This window comes from Ochotona curzoniae, unplaced genomic scaffold (assembly GCF_017591425.1).
Source record: "Ochotona curzoniae isolate NIBS_2020 unplaced genomic scaffold, NIBS_Ocur_1.0 contig_523, whole genome shotgun sequence".
NCBI classification, from domain to species: domain Eukaryota; kingdom Metazoa; phylum Chordata; class Mammalia; order Lagomorpha; family Ochotonidae; genus Ochotona; species Ochotona curzoniae.
This window is the reverse complement of record NW_024466459.1, coordinates 1,890,173-1,915,862: the sequence shown is the minus strand read 5'-3', so window position 1 is coordinate 1,915,862 and position 25,690 is coordinate 1,890,173. Positions and strand designations below refer to the sequence as shown.

The 25,690-nt window shown below is 41.4% G+C and overlaps 1 protein-coding gene across 1 annotated transcript in view; it reads left to right on the top strand.

Moving 5' to 3' along the window:
- SMURF2 (SMAD specific E3 ubiquitin protein ligase 2) overlaps positions 1–25,690 on the top strand; it is an 89,116-nt gene that overhangs the window by 48,178 nt on the left and 15,248 nt on the right. Inside the window, exons 5-12 of the mRNA XM_040989522.1 lie at positions 706–771; positions 2,867–2,951; positions 7,529–7,612; positions 9,330–9,532; positions 13,241–13,325; positions 15,337–15,495; positions 19,570–19,765; positions 21,654–21,757. Coding sequence (XP_040845456.1) covers positions 706–771; positions 2,867–2,951; positions 7,529–7,612; positions 9,330–9,532; positions 13,241–13,325; positions 15,337–15,495; positions 19,570–19,765; positions 21,654–21,757 — 982 coding nt within the window. The remainder of the gene's footprint in view (positions 1–705; positions 772–2,866; positions 2,952–7,528; positions 7,613–9,329; positions 9,533–13,240; positions 13,326–15,336; positions 15,496–19,569; positions 19,766–21,653; positions 21,758–25,690) is intronic.

The window sequence follows — 25,690 nt, the reverse complement described above, 5'->3', positions numbered from 1 at the left end:
AAAGAATTAAGCTATAAATGCTATATTAAAAGTGAAACCAGCCTGCCATGTGGGTGACCTTGTTCTTCTATGTAACTTTGAGTGCCAGGCCAGTATTATATTTATTTTAGATATGAGTTGAGGGATTTAGGCAAATAAATGAGATGATCCTAAATGAGTTAATGGCAGGATTGAGTCACCCAGCTTTTTTTTTCTTAGCTTCATATTAATATTCATTTTATGTATGTCATTTGAAATGGTTAGATAAATAATAACTTTGATAGCAACTGTCATTTATTAAACATCTGTGTGCAGACTTTGCTCTGAAATTTATGTATTATTTGAGTTAGTTTTTAAAAAGTCGGAGATAAATACTGTTGTATGTGAGATTACATAGTCACCACAAATTGCTTAAAATCATAAGTTAGGAGGTGACAAGCCAAGACACAGACCAACATGAGCTGGAAGCTTTGTAGAGAAAGTCATTTCACAGTGGCAGTAGAGCATGAGGTGTTTTATTATTTTGAAAACTGAATTTATCAAAATTTGTGGACGTTAATATCAATTGTATATGCAATTAGAGAATTTTGTACACTGGGTTTGTAGTTAAAATACAATTGTTCCGGTGATCTGATTTGAAAAGATTATGTAAATTTGTTGTATGGCTGTTAGAGTTTCTGATGCTAGCTAATTTTGCAATTGTTCTTTTAAATTGATTTGAAATAGATCAGAGGTTGGATCTATGCAAGCTTGGGCCAAATGACAATGATACAGTTAGAGGACAGATAGTAGGTAAGTATGAAGTTTAAAGGTGCATGAATTTTGGGCTTGTACAAACTGACCAGGTCTAAATGTTTTACAATCAGTTTAATTACACATCATTATTGATATTAATTAAATGTGAATCAAGTAATGTGCTACAAAAAGTGGATCGGGTTAATCTAATTAATTTATATAATGTAAAGGAAAATAGCAACTTGTGTGTAAAGAACTGTGATCTTTTAGAAAATAATATTTCAAAATACACAAAATACAGCACTGAGAGAATGGCATACCTTTATACATGGTATTTAATTTTTCTAAAAATTAGTCTCAAACACATTTTGAGTAATCAGAACATTTTTTCTTGTTGAACTCTTTGTCTCATGTTTAGTACTTTACAGTTTATTTAGTTAATTTTTTTTTGGAAAGGCAGATTTACAAATAGGACGAGAGACAGAAAGATCTTCCATCTCCTGGTTCACATCCCAAACGGGTGCAGTTGCCAGAGCTGAACCAATCTAACACCAGGAGCCAGGAGTTTCCTCTGAGTTTCCCATATCGGTGCAGGGACTCAAAACTTTTGGGCCACCCTCTGCTGCTTTCCCAGCCACAAGCAGGGAGCTGGATGGGAAGCAGAGCAGCCCGAACATCCTGGCAAATGCAGGGCAAGGACTTGAGTCACTGAGCTACCGTGCCAGGTCGTGTCTCCAGCTATACCACCCTGAACACCCCCGATCTTGTCTGTTGGCTTACTTATAAGGTATTTGGTAGATATGGACTAGTAGTTTATTTTGAATTGACCTAGAGGAAGTGGTTGATATAAAATTTCTTGAGGCTTTTCTTAAGAATTGGTGCTGCAATTTGATCAATTATATACTTATTTATTTGATGTTTATATTGTTGATCAGTGGGAAGGATCGAGAGATAGTGAAAAGTGGATGTGATCATTGTTTTCAAATTTTATATTTTCTCTTTCTGTTTGATCAATCTTTTCGCATGCACTTGCAGTAGTTAACACATTTTTACAAAGGTGTCGACTTTCAGAATTTGGAGACCTTTTGTTGAGTTGAGAGTCTCTAGAAACCCTACTTTGTGTGATAACCTTCTTAATTCCTTTTATTATTTATTTACTTGAAAAATAGAATTAGAGAGGGAGAGTCGGAGAGCGATCTTCCGTCTATTGGTCTAATCCGCAGGTGGCCACGATGGCTGGGGCTGAGCCAGGCTGAGTCAGGCCAAAGCCAGGAGCTTCTGGAATTCCTACTGGGGTGGCAGGAACCCAAGCATTTGGACCATCTGCTGCTGCTTTTCCAGGGAGCTGGATCAGGAGTGCAGCAGCCGGGACACAAAGCAGCCCCCATATGGGATGCTGACATCACAGGTGGCAGGTTTACTCACAGTTGCCACAACACTGGCCCCACCTTAATTTTTTCATAAGTTGGATTATCAGCTATGACTGTTGAGGCCATTGAAGGGAGCGGATCAGCAAATGAAAGATCTCTCTCACATTTTCACTCTGTCAGCCTTTCAAATAAAATAAAAATACATGTATACATATATATGTGTGTATGTATGCACACACATATATATTCTTTAAGGAAAAATAAGGTGAGTTATAGTCAAATTTGACTGTACTTCATTCTTTTGGGAAAGTTATTAAAAACAGAATGAACACTAAGCAACAAGGAAGGACCTCAGGGATACTATTTAACTTCCTCATTATTCAGGTAGTGCCATAAGTATGTTAAGTGTTTTGTCCAAGGTATCGGTACTCAACTAGTTGTTAGAGCCTACTTTATTTCTCCTGCTTCAAGTTTATAGAGGTGCTTTTATGTGATGATGTGTATGCTTAAAGCTCCTGGAATCCAAGGAATGCCTTGTTGCCAGAATCCAATGTATATGTATTTTATAACCTTAATGTGTTAGGCTGCTTCCTAAGTGCATTGTGACCTTGCATTGCCCCATTAAAGTGATTTTTTAAAAAACTATGGGGAAAGAATTCATAGATTCTAATGGAAAACAAAGAATGAAATGAGCCAAGCCAGGTCCACTTTCACAGGTAAGTCTGTTTATGTAATGTTTCTGCCCAGTCCTGTGGATCAGTAACATTTCTGTTGTTTACCAGTGAGTCTTCAGTCCAGAGATCGCATAGGCACGGGAGGACAAGTTGTGGACTGCAGCCGTTTGTTTGATAATGATTTACCAGACGGGTAAGTTTACATTATGAAATCATTAGAGAAATAGAGAGCTTCCTTTAAATAATGAGAAATAAGTTGCTTCTTAAATACTTAACTTTGGAAATGCTCTGTGAAAAATTCCAGGTATAGGTTATCCTCAGATAATTAATTAGTTAATAATTTTTTTTATTTTTTAAATTTTTAAAAAAGATTTATTTATTTTTATTGGAAAGACAGATGTACAGAGAAGAGAGGCAGAGAAAGATCTTCTGCCCAATGCTTCACTCCCCAAGTGCTCACAATGGCTGGAGCTGAGACAGTCTGAAGCCAGGAGCCAGGGGCTTCTACTGAGTCTCCCACAAGGTGAAGGGTCCCAAAGCTTTGGGCCATCCTTGACTGCTTTCCCGGGCCACAAGCAGGGAGCTGGATGGGAAGTGGAGCTGCTGGGATTAGAACTGGCGCCCATATGGGATCCCGGGCATGTTCAAGGCAAGGACCTTAATCACTACGCTATCGTGCTGGGCCCAATTAGTTAATAATTTTTTTTTTTTTTAAAGATTTATTTTTATTATTTTTTTTTTATTGGAAAGGCGGATATACAGAGAGGAGAGACAGAGAGGAAGATCTTCCGTCCGATGATTCACTCCCCAAGTGAGCGCAACGGGTCGATACTATGCCGATCCGAAGCCAGGAGACTCTTCCGGGTCTCCCACGCGGGTGCAGGGTCCCAAAGCTTTGGGCTGTCCTCGACTGCTTTCCCAGGCCACAAGCAGGGAGCTGGAAGGGAAGCGGGGCTGCCGGGATTAGAACCGGCGCCCATATGGGATCCCGGGCGTGCAAGGCAAGGACCTTTAACCACTTGTGCCACCGCGCCGGGCCCAATTAGTTAATAATTTTAAAAACAGATTTGACATGTTAAATTTGATTTTTAAAACAAGATTATTTTTATTTGAAAGGGAAATTTATGTAGAGAAAGACACACACACACACTCAGAGATCTTCTATCTATTGGTTCATTCTCCAAATGGCTGCAGTGACCATAGCTGGGCCCAAATGAAGCCAGGAGCTTCTTCCAGATCTTCCACATGGATGAAGGAGCCCAAGCATTGGACTGTTCTCTGCTGCTTTACCTGACCATTGGAAGGGACCTGGATCAGAAATGGAGCAGCCAGGACTTGAACCAGTGCCCATAAGGGATGCTGGCATCACAGATGGACGCTTAAGCTGTTTTGCCATTGATTTTTAAGAGTTTTAGCTAGGAAATCCAATTTCTTGACGGATAGAATTCTGTAAGCACCATTTGAAAGAAGGTTTTTTTGCTTGATTAAGTGATTCAAAATGGGGCATACCAGTTCTGAATTTGAAATACTGCTCTTTAGAAGGATGGGAAAGAGAATTTAGGTAGTAGCAATTGTAACAAAGTAGCGTTTTCTTTTTAAAGATTTATTTATTTATTTATTGGGAAGTCAGATTTATAGAGAGAGGGAGAGGCAGAAAGAAAAATCTTCCATCTGCTGATTCACTCCCCAAGCAGCTGTAATGGCCGGAGCTGAGCCAGTCCAAAGCCAGGAGCCAGGAATTTCCTCTGAGTTTCCCATATTGGTGCAGGGACTCAAAACTTTTGGGCCATCCTTGGCTGCTTTCCCAGGCTACCAGCAGGGGGCTGGAAGGGAAGTGGAGCAGCTAGGATACAAACACACACCCACACGGGATCCTGTCGACTGCAAGGCAAGGACTTCAGCCACTAAACTGTTGTGCTGGGCCCACAAAGTAGCATTGTGTGTCACATACTGTTATAAGCAGATTTTGTCTTTCAGTTCTCATGGCTTATTGGTAGGCAGTAGGTAGTAGTAAACTACCTGTCATTCTGGAATTAGAGGAACAAGGTTCCAGTTCGTATACTTCTGTTTACTAGACTTATCTCCTGAATTGATTTATTTAAATTCTGTAAACTAAGTTTACATTATTCAAAGAGGTGTAAGAACCTACTAAATAATTAGCTACTATACTTTCTAGTTCTCATTAATTTTTTAAGGTTAAAAATACCACTGAAATTCAGACTTTAATTAGCCTAAGTCCACATAGATAGCAGTGCTAGAATATAAACCTTAATCAAAATTCTGAAGCTTATAATGTTTATCACTGCTCTCTGTCACTTTCTAGATTTTTAACTTTAGAAGATTTTTTAAAATGAGATTTATTTATTTTTTGAAAGATAGTGTGGCAAAGAGAGGAGCAAAGATAGACTCTTCCATCCACTTACTTGTTCGCTGTAACAATCAGGGCTGGGCCAGGTGGAAACTTGGACCCTGGAGCTTCTTTCAGATCTGCCAAGTCGATGTAGGGATCCAGGCAGTTGGGGAATATTCCACTGCTTCCCCAGGTGCATTAACATGTAACTGGATCTAAAGTGGAGCAGCTGAGACCAGCACCCAAATAGGATGCTGGTGTTGCAGGAGGAGGCTTAGCTTACTATGACACAACTTCAGCCCTGAGAAATCTATCCGCTGACTCATTCCACAAGTGCCCATGGTAGCTGGGTCAGGGCCAGGCAGTAGCTGTGAGCCTGGAACTCATTCTGATTCTCTCCTGCGAGGGGCGTGGACCAGGTGTTTCAGGCATCACCTCTGCCTCTCCAGGCTGCACATGAGCAGGAAGGAACTGGAATTGGAAGCAGAGTTGGGAACTAGAACTCAGTCACTTTAATGAAGGATGTGAGTGTTCTAAGCTGTGACTTAATTGCTGCTACAAACACTTGCTTTTTCTGTTTCAATGCCCCAAGTCTCTGCCAATATTTGGTAGAAATATTAATACATTTGTTGTAGTCATGTGAATTATAATAAAGGGCTGAGAACAAATTAGTTTTCTTGCCTTTTAAAAAAATGTTTATTTTTATTGGGAAGGCAGATTTACGGAAAGAAAGAAGGACAGGGAAAGATTTTTCATCCACTGGTGCACTGCACACGTATCAAATGGTTGGAGCTGAGCCAGTCCAAAACCAGGAGCCAGGAGCTTCTCCTGGGTCTCCCACATGGGTGCAGGGTCCTAACTCTTAGGACCATCCTCCACTGCTTTCCCAGGCCACAAGCAGGGAGCTGGAAGGGAAGTGGAGCAGCCAGGACACAAATGGGTACCCATATGGGATTCTGGTGCTTGAAGGAAGATTAGTGAGTTGAGCTATTGTGCCAGGCCCATTTTTCCTAATTTTAAAAAAATGAGTACGTTGAATGTTTTAGTAAACTTTTATATGCTTCATGGTCAATTTTGGTTAAAAATATGTTGTATTTGTTTATTTCAAATTTATTGGAAAGGAAAAGAGAGGATTTTCCTGTCTCCTGTTTGATTCCTCAGATGGCCACATTTGCCCCTGAGGCCCTGGGTGGGCCTGAAGCTGGGAGCTCATGTGAATGACAGGAACTCAGTATTGAGAAATCCCTGATGCTTCCAGGGTGGAATCAGGAGCTGGAGGTGCACAATGAGCCCAGGTACTCCCGCTGTGCTCGCTGTGGTACTTCAGGTTGTCCTCCTGTGTGAACTATGGGGCATTGTATCCGGTGCTTTCCTTGTTAGGGCCAGCACCTGCCCTGATTTTTACCTTTAGACCACTTTGACTTTATTTTTTACTCTTTTGCCTACTAACCTAATAGCAAATGTAATTAACTGTATAGATAAAGGCATTTTTAGTTATGTTTTTGAAGATTTATTTGAAGAGCAGAGGAAGAAAGAGATTCTATCTGCTGGTTTACTCTTCAGATGGTTTTAATGGCTGGGGCTGGATTAGGCTGAAGCTAGAAGAAAGGGGCATCTTGCAGGTCTCCTATATGGGTGCAGGCACCCAAGCACTTGGTCATCTGCTGCTGCTTTTCCTAGCCCATTAACAGGGGAGCAGCTAGGACAGATATCAATGCCCTTACTGTATGCTGGCATCACAACTAGAGGCTGTATCTGCGAACAATGCCAACCCCTGCTAAATGTATTTTTTTTAAAGATTTATTTATTTTTATTACAAAGTCAGATATACAGAGAAGGGGAGAGACAGAGAAGAAGATCTTCCGTCTGATGATTCACTCCCCAAGTGAGTGCAATGGCTGGTACTGTGCCAATTTGAAGCTGAGAACCAGGAACCTCTTCCGGGTCTCCCACGTGGGTGCAGGGACCCAAAGCCTTGGGCCATCCTTGACTGCTTTCCCAGGCCACCCGCAGGGATCTGGATGGGAAGTGGAGCTGCTGGGACTAGAACTGGCGCCCATATGGGATCCCGACGCGTTCCAGGCGAGGACTTTAGCCCCTAGGCCATGCTGCCTGGCCCTGCTAAATGTATTTTTAGGGTATTAATTTTCCACACAGTTCTACAGAAATGAATAGAATTGAGTGTTGACATTTGGTTCATGGTAAGTACTGTTTACATCTCAGTTTTAATGTCATGGATGCCTTGAAATTCCGTAAAATGTCGTTACCAAAGTTAAAGTCCAAATCTATGAATTAATCTTTCAGTTGAGCTTCCTGTTTTGTGACAGAAGGTGCCTTCCTGGCTTTGCCAAGCTGTACTATAAACATTTCATGTCCATTAATATCTGCTAATGTCTTATATCTCAATATTTTTATTTAAGTTGGGAAGAAAGGCGAACTGCATCTGGGAGAATCCAGTATCTAAACCACATAACAAGAACTACACAATGGGAACGTCCAACACGGTAAGAACACAGATGTTTTTGCATCTTCTATGTTAGTCATATTCCTGAGTTTCTCTTCTGCTCTTTGGTAGCTTTATTAGATTTTTTTCCGCCTTTGGTTTATACCGCAACAGACCAGTAGATCTTCTAGGTGGAGACATTTTTAAAAAAAATTATTTTACTTTGCTTATAAATTTTATTTCATTTTTATTTGAAAGGTAGAGTTAGAGGTCAAGGTGGGGAAAGAGGCATAGATCTTCCATCTGCTGGTTTACTCTCTAGGTGACCACAATGGCCTACAGCAGATTGAAAGCCTCTTGAAGAGACAAACAATTATATGTCCAGTGATAGGTGTTCTGAATATTTATTGTTGGGAATAAATTAGGCAGGCTCTCCTCTGAGTATGTACTCTGTGGAGGGGGTGGAGATGAACAAAATGAAGGGCACGATTAAGCAGCAAACATGAGTGAAGTAGTTGCTGTGTTGCGAAGCCAAGCTGTGCTGATGTGCTGACTTGTGATGGAATTATGTCCTGGCGCACCCACTGTGGGCAGAAAGTACTTGAAGTAAAAAATACATTGGATAGCAGCAGGCAGCCAAACCTTGCAGCTTCGCTGCACAGCACACTGTGGAGAGAGGTCTGGTTTCCCTTGCGTTCACAGGGCTGATTGGCACTGCATATTACCATCTTGGAAAAGATCAAACTCAAAGTAGTGGTTTCCAAATGCAAATTGCCTTTGACGCTATCTTTTTTTTTTTAAAGATTTATTTTTATTATTTTTTTATTGGAAAGGCGGATATACAGAGAGGAGAGACAGAGAGGAAGATCTTCCGTCCAATCATTCACTCCCCAAGTGAGCGCAACGGGCCGATACTATGCCGATCCAAAGCCAGGAGCCTCTTCCGGGTCTCCCACGCGGGTGCAGGGTCCCAAAGCTTTGGGCCATCCTCGACTGCTTTCCCAGGCCACAGGCAGGGAGCTGGAAGGGAAGCGGGGCTGCCGGGATTAGAACCGGCGCCCATATGGGATCCCGGGCGTGCAAGGCGAGGACCTTTAACCACTTGCGCCACCGTGCCGGGCCCGACGCTATCTTGAAGTCAGAAAATCATTAAGTTGGATCATTATAATTTGGGGAACATGTGTACCATCCAGTAAAGACTGGGTGACTTCTTCAGGTTGGGAGGTTGGAAGGACAGTGTAGGCAATGTTTAAATGTGATTTAAATGTCAGTAAAGAACCAAACCTGGGGAAAATAGGAAAGACTATTCCAGGTGGAGGGAAAAGCAACTTCTGTCAGAGAGTACAAGTCCTCGACAGGTTCAGGACACAGGGGCAGCGTTAGTGCAGCAAGGCGGAGTGAGAGGGACATCGGGAGTCAGGTCTGAGAGATGGGCCTACAGCTGGATCAAAGAGTAGGTTGTAAAACAGTACACATGTCCATATTTCATGTGGATTTTATATAAAATGTGATTGAAGTTAACATAAAATCATTTAAACACATATTTAATGACATGCTTATCAGCCCAGTTTTTTTGGTGCTTAGAGAATGCAGGCTTAGTTTCACCAGTTTTTGAAAGCGTTCAATTTCTATAGTCAGTCTGTTTTCTTATACAGGATTGTTACTGCAGTGTGTATATATATATATATATATACATATATATATATATGTTGTGTAGAGAAAGTTACTTTTCATATCTAAATTAATATATATTTTTTTTCCTTTTTACTTCTCAACAGGCCGGCTTCTGAATATTCTAGTCCTGGCAGACCTCTTAGCTGCTTTGTTGATGAGAACACTCCAATTAGTGGAACAAATGGTGCAACGTGTGGACAGTCCTCAGATCCCAGACTGGCAGAGAGGAGGGTCAGGTCACAGCGCCATAGGAATTACATGAGCAGAACACACTTGCACACCCCTCCGGACCTCCCCGAAGGCTATGGTATGACAGCTAGCAGAGGAGAAATAGTGTGATTTGCTTGTAGTCAGCTTGCTTAGGAATGCAGAAAATCAATTTCCAAGGAAGTTAATAATCTAGGTTTAGGGATTCTACATGAAAACAAAAAATAGAGGGAAAGCTCCCAATTTTGAAAAGCCTTTGAAGTGTTAGAAGACTGTATGACTTTGGGCTCATCATTTAAGTTTGGCTTTTGTGCTGATTTATGATGAAACAAGATGAACACCTTATCACAAATACATTGTGAGGAGCGTTTGAAACAAGGGAGACTATCTTGTAAACAGGCACTGTGTAAAGGTGAAGGTGGTACTGTTCCTGAAAATGGTAATTTGAAATCAAACCTATTAATGATTTTCTGGACAGCCATATTTAGGAATAATTCCAAGGCAAATTTTGGATACATTATGTCAGTATTATCTGTAATTTTGAATTATCTGAGTGATTGGATAGTTGTAAATGATATGGCTTCTCCATGCCTCTAAAATGAAAACAGTGCTATCTAACGTCAATTATAGAATTTTGCATCGACGGTAACACAGAACCTGTCTTATTTGAATGTAGAACTTTCTAAATTGATCACAGCTTGATTACATTTGTGTGCACTCCTTGTTCGCTAAATCTAGCCAGCCTATTATTTTGGGCTGATGGTGACACCTAATGGCCAAGACTGGGAGCTGCTGCACTTAACCTGTGTATAATTTTCATTTAAAAATATTTTTTAAAACACTCTACAAAAGCACGATTCTAATTTTTTGTGTGACATGTTGGCTGTGTAACCACAGGAAAAAAAATTACCCCACTAATGTGCCTTCACAAATTAACTTATAACATGATAAGAGTATGAAGTATGGGTAGGCGGCGTGGCCTAGCGGCTCAAGTCCTCACCTTGAACGCGCTGGGATCCCATATGGGCGCTGGTTCTAATCCTGGCAGCTTGACTTCCCATCCAGTTTCCTGCTTGTGGCCTGGGAAAGCAGTCAAGGATAGCCCAAGGCCTTGGAATCCTGCACCCGCGTGGGAGACCCGGAAGAGGTTCCTGGTTCCTGACTTCGGATCATCGCAGCATCAGCCATTGCGCTCACTTGGGGAGTGAATCATCGGATGAAGGATCTTTCTGTCTGTCTCTCCTCCTCTCTGTATATCTGACTTTGCAGTAAAAAATAAATTTAAAAAGTGTGAAGTAGACAAAGGTTCATATATTGACTTGGCCACCTTATGAGGAACACATGAACCTCTCTAACCCTCAGTTTTATCTTTAAAAAAATGGAAAAAATAAGTACCAATCATGTTGATTTATTGCAAGAAGTAGATGATGTGTTCTCATTAAGTACATGAAAATGTCTGGCGTAGAAAGCACTTTAGATGTCATTTCTTTCTCTGTTTTTGCTTCCATGTTATATGAAGGCAAACAGATGGGTCTTCAGTGCGCTAGTTTACCTCCCAGATGCCTGTAACAGCTAGGACTGGGCCAACCAGAGCTGGGAGCCCAACATCATCCATGTCTCCCTTTGGGTGACAAGGAGCAAGATGCGTGAACCATCTTCTACTGCTCCTCGGGTGCACATTAGCAGGAATCTGGAGGAAAAGGGAGGGGAGGACCAAAGCAGGCACTGTGCTGTGGGATGCAGCTTCTGAAGTGGGTGCGGAGTGCCTGCACACCTGCTGCACCACTTCACTCTGCGGCTGTGAGGCAAACTGGCTAAATTAGGGGTGTTTATGCACGTGAAATATTTATGTGATTTGGATTTGAGCAAGTTTTTTCTAACCAAAATATAGGAATAAAGTGAATACCAAAGTTGAAAATAATTGTAACTCATCTATAGCTGACTTTACATATTTTTATGTCTGTAATTTTTGAAACTTTAAATTCATTGATCTTAATATAGGGTTATAAATGTTTATTATTTTCAATGATTTCACCAGATTTTTTAAAAAAGATTTATTTCTATTATTTTTTATTGGAAAGGCAGATATACAGAGAGGAGAGATAGAGAGGAAGATCTTCCGTCCAATGATTCACTCCCCAAGTGAGCGCAACGGCCGATGCTATGCCAATCTGAAGCCGGGAGCCTCTTCTGGGTCTCCCACGCGGGTGCAGGGTCCCAAAGCTTTGGGCTGTCCTCGACTGCTTTCCCAGACCACAGGCAGGGAGCTGGAAGGGAAGCGGAGCTGCCAGGATAGAACCGGTGCCCATATGGGATCCCGGGCGTGCAAGGCAAGGACCTTATTAACCACTGTGCCACCACGCCGGGCCCTTCATCAGATTTTTTAAAAAAAGGTTTATTTATTTTTTATTGGAAAGTCAGATATACATAGAGGATGATAGGCAGAAAGGAAGATCTTCCGTCCAATGATTCACTCCCCAGGCAGCTGCAATGGCTGGAGCTGAGCCATTCTAAAGCTGGGAGCCAGGAGCTTCTTCCAAATCTCCCATGCGGGTGCAGGGTCCCAAAGCCTTAGGCTGTCCTCGACTGCTTTCCCAGGCCACAAGCAGGGAGCTGGATGGGAAGCAGAGCTGCCGGAATTAGAACCAGAGCCCATATGGGATTCCAGCGCGTTCAAGGCGAGGACTTTAGCCGCTACACTGTAGTGCCTCCCCCACATTAGATTTTGTAACATGAAAAAATGTTTGTTACTTAAGAACACTACAAATACCACTTTTTATAGATTATTTTTTTAAGATTTATTTTTATTGCAATAAGACATATATATATATATATAGAGAGAGAGAGAGAGGAGAGACAGAAGTATCTTCCATCCAATAATTCACTCCCCAAGCAGCCTCAATGGCCGGAACTGAGCCAAACCAAAACCAGGAGCCAGGAGCCTCTTCCAGCTCTCCCATGTGGGTGCAGGGTCCTAAGGCTTTGGGCCATCCTCCACTGCTTTCCTAGGCCACAGGCAGGGAGCTGGAAGGGAAGCAGGGCTGCGGGGATTAGAACCGGCACCCATATGGGATCCCATCATATGCAAGGTGAGACTTTTAGCTGCTAGGCCACCAGACTGGGCCTGCTTTTTTATAGATTCTTTTTCTTTTCTTTGGCTTCCCCAGTTATTTCCTAAGGACTTTGAGTTCATTTCATCTTTAATTTTTTTTCTGCTTCGGAGTATACACTTGCTTGTTAGTCCTCTTTTTTCCTACTTGGCTATTTTTTTTTAATCTTTACCTATTCTTGACTTTAGAATTTCTCCCTGGTATACCATCAGCTTTGCTTTTGTTTCAGCCCATATGTATTCTTGAGACTATACCTCTGTCAGGAAAAGATACAAATTCATGTATAAAATTAGTCATGATAAAAAGTGTTATCAGTCTCCATTTGTTGGAAAATTTCTGAAAGTTCCCTGCCACCCTCCCCAACTTGGCAGCGTCTTGCTCTGACCTTCTCCCTCCCGTTAGTCTCTGCATTGAAGACAAATAAGAGATCATTTCTTCATCTTTTACTTACTGATATTGTCACAGCCTTGTTTTCTGTTTTCCATCGCAACATTTGCTATTTAAACCACATCATGAATTTAATTATGGTTGTGACCCTCATCAGCACTTAAAAGATTATTTCCCGGGGGCAGAACAAAATTATCCATTTTTTATAATGAGATAATTTGAAAATTTCACCTATATATCGTTCAGGTGTATGGGACTTTAATTTGAATATTCTGAATACATTTCTATTATTAGTGTTTTTTGTTTTACAGAACAGAGGACAACGCAGCAAGGTCAGGTGTACTTCTTACATACTCAGACTGGTGTGAGTACGTGGCATGATCCAAGGGTGCCTCGGTAAGCATGTATTTTAAGTATTCCTCATACCATTGACTATTCATTTTACTTAGAATTCCTTTGCTTTGTAAATCTGTAATTCTAAAAATAGTTCATATAGAAGTTTTCTGAGATTCATTTTGGTTTAATATTTTTATTTAGATTTATTAGTTTTTTATTTTGAGGGACAGAAGGGAGAGTAGAGATTGAAGGAGGCAGGAAAGAAAGGAGGGAGGGGAGAGGGGGAGTGAGAGACACGGAGACCCAGCTGCTCTGTTGGCTTTCGTATGGGAGTCAGGTACTTAACGTTACAGCAAAGACTGGTTTGGCGTTGAGGTGAAAGTCCTACCTGTTTCTACAGTCACGTCACAGTTCTTCAGCACCATAGAGTTTGAACCCTCTTCTCTGCTCCCCCTTTTAAAATGGGCAAAAATAGGAGTCTTTTTGGAATTGAGAGATTGTCCCGTGAGTAAACTTGAAAAAGCTGGGCCTAGCCCCAGCCACTGCAGCCATTTGGTGAGTGAACCAGTAGATGGGTGATCTCTGTCTCTCACGCTTAGATTCTATGTTTCAAATAAATAAGTCTTAAAAATTAATAAATAAATTTTAAAGCTATCTTATATATTTAGATGTAATATATGTAGATATCTAATATATCTAATGTATTTAGATTTATCTAAGGAATCCCATTTTACCATGTTTTATATTTCTCTTCAAAACAATGATTATTGCCTTGTCTCGTTATGTTGCTTACTGACTGTGGCCTGGAAATACAGACCTGTCTTACTTTTTATGGCTACGTAACACCTGTTGTTCTCGGTCAGTTCCTCACTGTGTATAAAGCTTGTTTCTACCGTCCTTCCCCCAACCGTAAGATTATTTACTTGAAAGGCAGAGTTACAGAGAGGGAGGGAGGAAGAGGTCTTCCCCCTGCTGGTTCATTCCACCAGTGGCCTCATGCCAGCACTGGCCAGACCAAAGCCAAGATCCAGGAGATTCTTCTGGCTTTTCCATGTCTGTGGGAGGGGCCCAAGTACCTGGGCTCTACTATGCTTCCTTCCCAGGCACTCGAGCAGGGAGCTGGATCGAAAGTGGAGAAGCTGGGACATGAACCAGCAATAGGAATGCCAGCATCACAGGCAGTTTCTTAATGTGCTGCACCACAATGCCAACCCCCCATTGTGTTTTTAAAAAATGTGTGTTTCCTTATTTTCATTTCATTTGGAAAGCAGAGGCAGAGATCTGATATCTGCTGGTTCATTCCCCAATATCCCTGTGACAGCTGAAGCTGGGTCAGGCCGGAGCCGGAAGCTGCAGCTCAGTCTGAGTCTCCCACGTGGGTAGCAGACGTCTGAGTATGACTCATCACTGCTGCCTTTCAGGTGCACATTAGCAGGAAGCTGGAACTGGAATAGGAGCAGCAAATCAAACTTAGATACTCCAGTCTGGCATGTTGGTAGTCCAAGTGGTGTCTTAACCCCTGTGCCAAATGCCTGCCCTGTTGGTTTTTTTTTTTTTTTTTAATTTATTTTTATTACGAAGTAAGATATACAGAGAGGAGGAGAGACAGAGAGGAAGATCTTCCATCTGTTGATGCACTCCTCAAGTGAGCGCAGTTGTTGGTGCTGAGCTGATCTGGAGCCAGGATCCAGGAACTTCCTCTAGGTCTCCCAGGGCTTTGGGCTGTCCTCGACTGCTTTCCCAGGCCAAAAACGGAGCTGGATGGGAAGTGGAACTGCCGGGACTAGAACCGGTGCCCATATGGAATCCCAATGCGTTCAAGGTGAGGACTTTAGCCGCTAGGCCACCGCGCTGGGCCCCAGATGTAGGGTTTGTGATAAGTTTTTCTGATACATTTATGAATTGGGCTTTGAATGTTTGTTAAACCAGTGGGAACTAAGGATTCCAGCTGGATATCTCAAGTTTCTGAGGAATACATTTTTCTCAGACTTTGTGGAATTGTCCTGTGTCATTTAAACTTGCTTGCTCAGCAGACTCAGCAGTGAGGTATTTTTAATGTTTGTTTTTGCAGGGATCTTAGCAACATCAATTGTGAAGAGCTCGGGCCATTGCCTCCTGGATGGGAGATCCGTAATACGGCCACAGGCAGAGTTTATTTTGTTGACCATAACAACAGAACAACACAATTTACAGATCCTCGGCTTTCTGCTAACTTGCATTTAGTTTTAAAGTAAGTTTTTGAAACAGTACATGTTAACAATGTAAATCTGAACGAGAGGAAACTACCCTTTGAGTAGCACTGCTCCGGTGCTTGCGTGGTGATATAATTGCTGTGTCCTGTCTGACATTGCCGGATGAGGCTAACTTGTCTAGTGCTGCCAACCTGTCTTTCCTCCCAGTATATAGTTCCTGTTGCTCTAGAACTTTGTCAGTGCTTGCAGTAATTGGACCTTACTTTTTTTTTTTCTTTTGCCAGTCTGATGTCTGTTGGCATCTCTTTGTGTCTTTAATTTGACTTCACCTAACTACTAATTAGATTGAATATCTGCTGCAGATTTATTGACCATTCAGATTTCCCATTTTTGTGAAGATTGTTATCGTATCTTTTGATCTGATGACCACGTGCATCGGTTGTGCCGTGCAGTTACCCAGGAAGCTCTCACCATGGTGAAGAGAGAACATAACCTCTCACCCACACAAGTTTTCTTGCACCTTTGTAATTTTTTCCCCTCCTGTCCTCATGTGATGGATATTAGCTTCCTAGAACTGCTATAACCAAGTAATAACATCAAAACCACCTAATACCTTCAGAACATTTTTCTCCGTGTCAGGGTCCCTAAGGCATCAGGAAGGGACTGTTTTCCCAGCCCGGGTGCTGATGTAGCTTGGCAGCAAGGAGTGGGTGCCCCCTTGCCACCCTCCACCCTCCTGAGGGCACCCAACTTCCTCCACACCTCCGCCTTTCCCTCCCTCATTTGAGGCGCACATAGGTATACATCTCTTTCAACTAGGTAAAGTAATATTAAAAATAAATGTAAAAATACCAGAAAGTAATTACAAACTTTGTGGCCTAAAAATGGCAGAAATTCATTCTTTTATAGTTTTTTTGTTTTAAGATTTATTTTACTTTTATTGCAAAGTCAGGTATACAGAGAGGAGCAGTGACAGGAAGATCTTCCATCCTGGGAACAGGGCTGCCGCGATTAGAGCCAGCGTCCATATGAGATCTCTGTGTTCAAGGCGAGGACTTTAGCTGCTAGGCCACTGTGCCGGGCCCTCTGCTACAGTTCTGGAGCTCTGTTCTGGAGTAAGGGGTTAGGCAGGGTTGATTCCCTCTGGATACTGAGTCTGTTTCTACTTCTGGTGATTTCTCACACCCTTGGTGTTCCTTGGCATATAGATGTGTTAACTCTATTTTGTGTTCTGTCCTTTTTTCCTATATGTCTGTAATTCAGATTTACTTGTTTTTATAAGGAGACCAGTTTATAAGAAGACAAATGGATTTAGGGTCTCACTCAGTGTGACTTCATCTTGATTACGTCTACGAAGACCCTGTTTCCAAGTAAAGTCACATTTACAGTTGCCAGTGGGACTTCTGCATATTTTTTTAGGGGACATAGTTTAAACCATAGCACACCCACCCTCAGTCAACCAGAAACTGCTTTCTGTCACTATATTTCACTTGTAGATAAAGGGAGCCACATAGTACAGTTCTTTCATTTGCTCTCTTTTACCCAGTATTATTTTGAGATATGTGTGGAGCTGAGCCAATCTGAAGCCAGGAGCTTCTTCCTGGTCTGCTATGTGGGTGCAGGGTTACAAAGCTTTGGGTCATCCTCAGCTGCTCTGCCAGACCACAAGCAGGGAGCTGGAAGGGAAGTGGAGCAGCTGGGACATGAACTGATGCCCATATGGGATCCCGTGGCGTGCAGAGCAAGGACTTGAGCCACTAGGCTGCCGTGCTTTGTCCACCCTGTTCATTTCTTTCCTTCCTTCCTTCTCTTTGCTTTCTATTTTGACTTTTTTTGTTTGCACCTCTCCTCCCTCTCACTCTCCCATTGTGTGAGCATACCATGGTTCCGTTATCCGTGTGCCTGTCGATGAGCGTTTGGATTGTTTGCATCGCTTTTATGACAAGTACACACTGTTACGAACATTAATGCACAAGCCTCTGTATGGACATAACGTTACTGTTTACTAGATAAACATAGACCTAGTAATCAGTTGCTGAGGCGTATGAGATTTATGTCTGACGTCTAAATTGCTAGACTGTTGTTCAAAGCAGCTGTATGATTTTCATCACCGTCAGTTTGAGAGAGTTCCAGCTGCTTAATCTTACTGATTTCGTCCATTGTGCAAGGTGCTATTGGTGTCTCATTCAAGTTTGACTTTGCAATTCTCTAGTAACTTGTGATGTTGAATATCTTGTCATCTTTGAAATTTTCTGCCCCTCTACCCACTTTTAAACTGAGCTATTTGGGATTTTATTTATTTATTTATTTATTTATTTATTTAGATTTGTTTATTGGAAATGCAGAGTTAGAGAGAAAGAGCAGAGACAGAAGGAGAGTGCTTCCATCTGCTGGTTCACTCCCTAAGTATTGTTGTGTTTTAAGTGTTCTTTAGATATGTCGAGATTAAATACAAGTTTTTGCAAAACTTTTTTTATAGTCTGTGACTTGTCTTTTTATTTTTTTTGGTGTCTTTTGAAGACCAGAATTTTTTTTTTTTTAATTTGACTCAGTTCCATTTGTGCATTGGTTCTTCTGTGTATCTAAGAAGTCATTGCCCAACATAGTTCATATGTTTCTTCTTTTGTGTAGAAGTTGTATGGCTTTAGGTTTTAAATTGAAGTCTGCAGTACATTTATATTATATACCCAAGTCCATTAAAAAACAGAATTATACTATTGTTTATAGAATAGTTGTTATATCTGTTTGGATTCTGTGCATGTGCATAAAACCACCTTTATTATAATATTGCAAAAAATAGCTCATGTTGACTTGACATTTTAGACAAAGCTGAATTTTCTCTGATATGTTTTAGGTGCAAAATTTGGCCTAGCACATCAGTATATGCAGAATAAATTTGGATGATCTGTTGGAATAGAAATTTATTTTGTATTGTACAAGTACCCTTGCCTTTCACTTTTAAAGGAGACTTTTTTGGTCCGTTATGCATAAAATAAATTTTAAACCTCAACTATGTCCCTCATGGACTGCATAGATATCAGTGAGTCTTGTATTTTTGAAATTTCTTGATAGTGTATTGAAATTAGTTACATTGTATCATGAAGTCCTGAAAAATTCTTAGGTGCGATATACAATATTTTATGCCAGAAGAATAAACATATTTGGACAAAGTACCTTTTTACTTTCATATTTTTTAAAAAGATTTATTTTAGGTTTGTTGCCAAGTCAAATATATAGAGAAGAGAGACAGAAAGATCTTCCGTCCGATTATTCACTCCCTAAGTGAGCGCAACAGCCGGTGCTGTGCCGATCTGAAGCCAGGAGCTTTTCCGGGTCTCCCACGCGGGTGCAGGGTCCCAGACTTTGGGCCGTCCTCAACTGCTTTCCCAGGCCACAAGCAGGGAGCTGGATGGGAAGTGGAGATGTCTGTGTTAGAACAGGCGCCCGTATGGGATCCTGGCACATTCAAGGTGAGGACTTTAGCTGCTAGGCTATCGTGCCAGGGCCCTATTTTCATGTTTTGATAAACATGTAATATGCAGTTAGAAATAACTAACACAATAATATGAGCATACTTAATCTAGCACTGAAGTGTACCCCTAAACATTTGTTCAAATGGTACATGTGTATTTTACTGCACACAAAAAGCAGCCACTTGATGAGCCATGTACACTTGTTTATAAAGTGCTCGCTTTTCTTTGCCAGTTCCATACATGATATTTCCCACATACCCATGGTCTAAACTGTGGCAGGTCTAAGAGTTGCTGTCAAGTTGCCGGTCTGGGTCTTCTGGAAAAACAGACTCAGGAACAAGCAGTATTTGGTATATGCTTGGATTCTGAAATGCTGATCGTAAACTGTGTGGAAGAATAAGGAGACCGTATTGGAAAAGTTGGTCCCAGCAACAGTATAAAACTCTATTATCTGATTATGCTAATTCATACAGGAAGTAAACTTTGGAGTTGGTTTAGTGCCAAAAATACTAGCTGGTCCTAGTAATGCTTAGGCGGTGGCATGGTAAGACTTGTTTTACAATATGATGCTATTTTAAATGTATAATTGCAATGTCTACTTCAAAATAGTTTAATAGTAACATTTCTTTTCTTTTCTAGCCGGCAAAACCAGTTGAAAGACCAACAGCAACAGCAAGTGGTACCGTTGTGCCCTGATGACACAGAGTGTCTGACAGTCCCAAGGTATAAACGAGACCTGGTTCAGAAACTAAAAATTTTGCGGCAGGAACTTTCTCAACAGCAGCCTCAGGCTGGCCACTGCCGCATCGAGGTTTCCAGGGAAGAGATTTTTGAGGTAAATTCTGTAAGTCTTATTTTAAATCAGAGAAAAACTGAATTTAGAATTTGACTTTTCTCTTTCCAAAAATGCTTTTTTGGGACGCATTTTTCTTTGAGAGAATTCTCATTAATTTCTCTTAATGCTGGGGAATGGAGGCAGTCCAGTTGGAGAAGTTTCATAAACAAGGTGAGCTATTGAAGGAAATGAAGAGGACTTGGCATAGTAACCTAGTGACTAAAGTCCTCCGCTTGCAGGTACTGGGATCCCATTAGGACACTGGTTCCTACCCCTGCTGCTCCACTTCCCTTCCAGCTCCCTGCTTGTGGCTGGGAAAGCAGTCGAGGACAGCCCAAAGTCTTGGTACCTTGCCTGCACCCATGTGGGAGAGCCCAAAGAAGCTCCTGGCTTTGGATCGGCTCTGCTCTGGCTGTTGTAGCCACTTGGAGAGTGAACCAGCAGATGCAGGATCCTTCTCTGTATCTCCTTCTTTCTGTAAATCTGCCTTTCCAACAAAAATAAATAAATCTTAAGTAAAATGGGATGAAGAATGTCCCACATTACCATTGGTCCAGTTTTGTGTTTGCATTATGAATGCTTGGTTGAATTTTCAATTTTTAAAGATAAGGGACTTCAGGCCCCGCAAAGTAGCCTAATGGCGGAAGTCCTCCCTTTGCATGCGCTGGGATCGCATATGGGCACTGGTTCTAATCCTGGCAGCCCTGCTTCCCTTCCAGCTCCCTGTGGCCTGGGAAAGCAGTGGAGGATGGCCCAGAGCCTTTGGGACCTTGCCCCTGGGTGGGAGACTCAGATCTGACTTTTGCAGCCACTTGAGGAGTGAATCAATAGATGAAACATATTCCTGTCTCTCCTCCTCTCTGTGTATTTGCCTTTCCAACAAAAATAGATAAAAAAAAAATGGAGGGTTTTAAAAAAAAAAAAAAAACCATTTATTTAAAAGGTGGAATTAAACAGAAATTGGGAAAGAGCTTCCATTTACTGGTTCACTCCTCAAATGGCTGCAGTGGATGGGACTGTGCTAGGCCGAGACCTGGAGCTTCATCTAGTTCTCCCATGTGGACGAAGGCCCTAAGCACTTGGGCTGTCTTCTGCTATTCTCCCAGGTTCATTAACAGGGACCTGGATCAAAAGTGGGTGTTGGGACTTCAGCTGATACTCCTAAGGGGTGCTGGTATAGCACGTGGTAGCTTAACCTGAAGTGCATACCACTAGGCCCAAGGGACTCTTAAGGGTCTTTTGTCTATTATTTGACTCCTTCCATAGTTTATTGAAATGTTTTGTTTTCTGCTATATACTTTTCTGTGTACTGTAGCCCTAATACCAGCTTCAAAGTCAGTGCACAGCAAGTGACAGCCACAGGCTGGGGCTTCCCACTAGTGAGAGGATTCCAGGGCGAGGATGAGCTTTTTCTCTCAGAACAGTTGATCTTTGTGGTCAGTCATTTGTATTGTAATATGATAGTTTTCTATGTAATAGTCATATTAATGATATGTATGTTTTTTTAAAACTTTTTCTTATGTTTGTACTACTGTCTGTGTCCTAACTAGAAATCAATCAGCCAACTTTAAAAAAAAATCTGCTACTTCTACCAAATTCTATTTTCAGTGTCAATGATGTACCATTGCTTTGGTCCTCAGAACTAAAATAGGGATGTTTGTACCTAGTAGACTTGTAATACAATATCAAAGATTAGCTTTTTGGTGGGATTAAGCTATACCCATTTTTTTTAATCTTACGAAGTTTTAAGCACTTGGAGTTGATCCATTGTTTTAATGAACTTGTATTTCCTTATTTAAGTTAACTTATGTTTTGTGGGTAGAATGTGAGAGGGTTTAAATAGTTATAGCCTACAAGCACACAATAGTTTATTATAAATTTTTTTCAGGAATCATATCGACAGGTTATGAAAATGAGACCAAAAGACCTCTGGAAGCGATTAATGATAAAGTTCCGTGGAGAAGAAGGTCTTGACTATGGAGGTGTTGCCAGGTAAAGACTTGCTTGTCATTTCATGATGTGTGGGTCTTTGTATTAATCTTTATGCTTGTAAATATAAGATACTCTCTGTGGTATAACTTATCTCACTGATAATTGTTTCTCTAATGTAATATTCTCTTGTTTGCAACACAGAAGCTATCAACAGGTAAGTTCATGTACAGAGTACTTGCAGTAGTGTTACTGGCAGGTGGGAGTTTTAGAACTCCATCATGGATCATTTAGCCCACGGAGCCCCGGTCTGACAGCCAGCCTTAGAGCCTGTGTTTTCTCCATCTCAGAAGTCTGGAGACTCTAATGATACTTAATCTAAACTGACTACTGTATCCCTTTGTTTCCATTGTCATGCCTTTTTTTTTTTTTAAGATTTATTTATTTACTTGAAAGAGTTATAAGGGGAGACTCAAATTTCTAATTTGCTGACTTATTTCAAAAATACCAATGGCTAGGATTGAACTGGGCCAAAGCCAGAAGCTTCATCCAAGACTCCTTTATGGGTCTAAGAGCTCAAGTGCTAGACCCTCGGTAGGGAGTTGGACGGGAAGTGCAGCAGCCAGGACACGAACTGGTGCACATACAGGTTGCTGCAGTTTTCCCTCTTACACCTCAATACCCCTGCCCTGCCCTGCCCTGCCTCACTTTTTTGTCTTATGCTTTATTTATTTATTTGAAAGGCAGAGTTATGTAGGGAAGAGGTATCTTGCATCTATTAGTTCACTCCCAAAATGGCCACATGGCTGGATCTGGGTTGGTCCAAAACTAGGAGCCAGAAGCTTCTTAGGGGTCTCCCGTGTGGCCGTCCTGGCTCAAGGTCTTGGGCCATACTCCTCCGCCTTCTTAGGCACATTAGCAGAGAACCGGATCAGAAGTGGAAGTAGAGCAGCCAGAACTTGAACCAGCACACATGCGGTGCCGGTATCGCAGGTGATAACTTTATGACTACACCCCAGCACTGACCCCCACCTCCCACTGTTTTTTTTAAGGCAGAAAGAGACTGAAACAGAAATCTTCCAGCTGTTGATTCACTCTCCAGTTGCTCCCAGCAGCTGGAGCTGGACCAGGCTCAAGTGAGGAGCCTGGAAGTCAACTGTGGTCTCCCACATAGGGGTGGCAAGAAGCCATGTGCTTGAGCCAGCACTTGCCTCCAAGAATGGCATAGTAGGAAGCTAGAGTTGAAAACAGAGCCCAAATTCAAAGCTAGACACTCAGTAGAAGATGTGGGTGCTTCACGTGGTGTATTACTTGCTGCCTCAAGCACCCACTCCTGCCGTGTGTTTTTATCTTCTTGCAGGTGCCTGTGTGCTTGCCCATGTGTGCATACATGTCTGTGTCATGGTAATCCTTTAAATGTTTCCGTGTAACAGCTGTGTCTGCTGCACTCATCATTTATACATCAAGTCACTGATTTTATTGTTGATAGTGCATATATACTACCAAAATACTTTCCCATGTGTGGAAATTAAGTTGATGTAGATATTGGAGCAATATTATAGCTTTCTATTGAAATGTTGCAGGCTTCCTATAAACCTAACTTTGGTTCACTAAATCTCATCATTGTGATTTAGCATCATTGTGTTTTCAAAACTTTTCGTCCTGTCATTTAACCTATAAAAATCTTTGAGTTTTCTTAAATGTTTGCTTGGGCATCATACTTAGGATTTGATAATTTCTCTGGAATTCCTGGGTTTTTTTTTTTTGGGTGATTTGTTCATGGCATTTACGTGTAAATCAAACTGTGCTTTTTGTTTATTTTTTATATTTAATTGGGATTTGGTTTCAATGTCCTTACTTTTGTTTTTATTTTATTTATAGTTTTTTTTTTTTTTTTTTTTGGTAATTGGAAAGGCAGATTTCCAGAGGGAAGGAGATACAGAGAGAAAGATCTTCCACCTGTTCATTCACTCCCCAAATGGCCACAATGGCCAGAGCTGATCCAATCACAAACCTCCAGCCAGAAGCTTCTTCCAGGTCTCCCACATGAGTCAGGGTCTCAAGGCTTTGGGCCATCTCCTGCTTTTCCAGTCAATAAGCAGAAAGCTAATGGGAAGTGGAGGACCTGGGCTTAGAACCAGCACCTGTATGGGATGCCAGTGCTTGCAGGTGAAGGATTAGCCTGTTGAACCACCATGCTGGCCCCCTTTTATTTATTTTTTAACTTTATTACTGTTAGTTTTTAGGCAGTAAACTGCTTTTCTTGAACTTTCTTCCATAGGAGAACCCTAAAATAGTTGAGTTCTCCTCTTGTGTATGTTTAAAATGCTTAAGGAAATGAAATAAATATTTGAGCTTTCTGTTAAAGACACACATATATACATTGCAAACATCAGGTGAGTGCTGTGTGTATTCAGGAGACCACTTATGTGGAGAGTTTTAAAAAATCTCTGGACAAATTTTTCACATGTTTCATAATGGTAATAATTTGATTTAGGTTGTACCACATCATAGATTTTGAGACATTTCTCTTTAGATGTTTGTATTGTCTGGGATTCTCCTCCCCCCGTTTCCCACCCCTGATGGATTTTTCCCATAATGTCACACTCTTCACAAGTAGTTACAGTTCCATCAGTCTGAGATTTAAGTGTGCCTCAACATTTCTGGAACAATGTCAGACAGTCCATGATCCCATTGTCTAGATATATCCAGTGCTTGCATCGGGAGCCTGTATTTTGTTTGGAAGCAGAGATGCATGTTGTATTGTGTCTTCACTTCTGGATATGCTAGTCTCCATTACTCCACCACTATACATTCCAATTTGCATGATGGATTCTTTATATTAGAACATATAGTATTTCCCCTTTTGTGGTTGACTTATTTCACTGAGCATCATGGTCTCTAGTTGGGACTATCTAGTTGCAAATTTATTATTTTATTCTTTTAAATGGCTAAATAATATTCCATGGAGTAGATATACCACAGTTTCTTTAGCCACTTCTCTGGATGGGCATCTGAGTTGTTTCCACGTCTTTGCTATTGTAGATTGACCAGCATGGTGGCTCACAGGATAATCTGCCTGTCAGAGCCACCATCCCATATATTGTTGATTCTAGTTCTGGCTTCTCCACTTCTGATCCAGCTCCTTGCTTAAGGCCTGGGAAAGCAGCAGAAGATGCCTCAAGTCCCTGGGACCCTGCACCCATGTGGGAGGAGGCTCCTGGCTCCTGGCTCCTGGCTTTGGTCTCCTCATCTCTGACTATTGCAGCCATTTGGGAAATGAACTAGCAGATGGAAGCTCTCTCTCTCTTTTTGTGTCTTCCTCCCTCTCTCCCTCTCTCCCTCTCTCTCTCTTTTCCTCTGTAAATCTGTCTTTCTAAATAAAAATAAAATCTTTTAAAATTAAAACAAACAAGCAGTGATGCACACAGGAAGTGGTGTGGAGCCAACACAAAGAAAGCAGGCTTGCCCTTTAGTCTCCACCTGTTCTGTGTATTCCTGGGGCCTTGGCATCTCTGACTCACACTTTTATCACGGTGTGTTTTTGAGTTTATAAAGTAAAACATAATGACATTTTCTCACTAAAGCTGTACCAAAAAGTATACCCTTATCCCACAGGAGAGTAAATTGTTGCTATACTATAGAAGCTATATAAACTCATATAATGAAATAAGGCCAGATTCGTCCCTTCATTTTATATTATGGTTACAAATTTCTTTAACAATTAAAGTAATTGTCCACTGAGCTATTACATGTCCAGAGCAGTATGTCCAGGTGATAACTTCATGCTCATTGATGCCAAAATATAACAAAGGTGCCCCAAATTGTGTGTGAGATGACTTCAGTTTAATGAAAAGAGTTTTGTTTGCTGTTTGTGATGGCTACCTATTTCCAACTTGATCTAATTGCAGTTAGTGCTTTTTATTAATTAAAAATGTTAATAATGGGCCCGGCACAGTAGCCTAATGACTGAATTCCTCACTTTGCACGCACCAA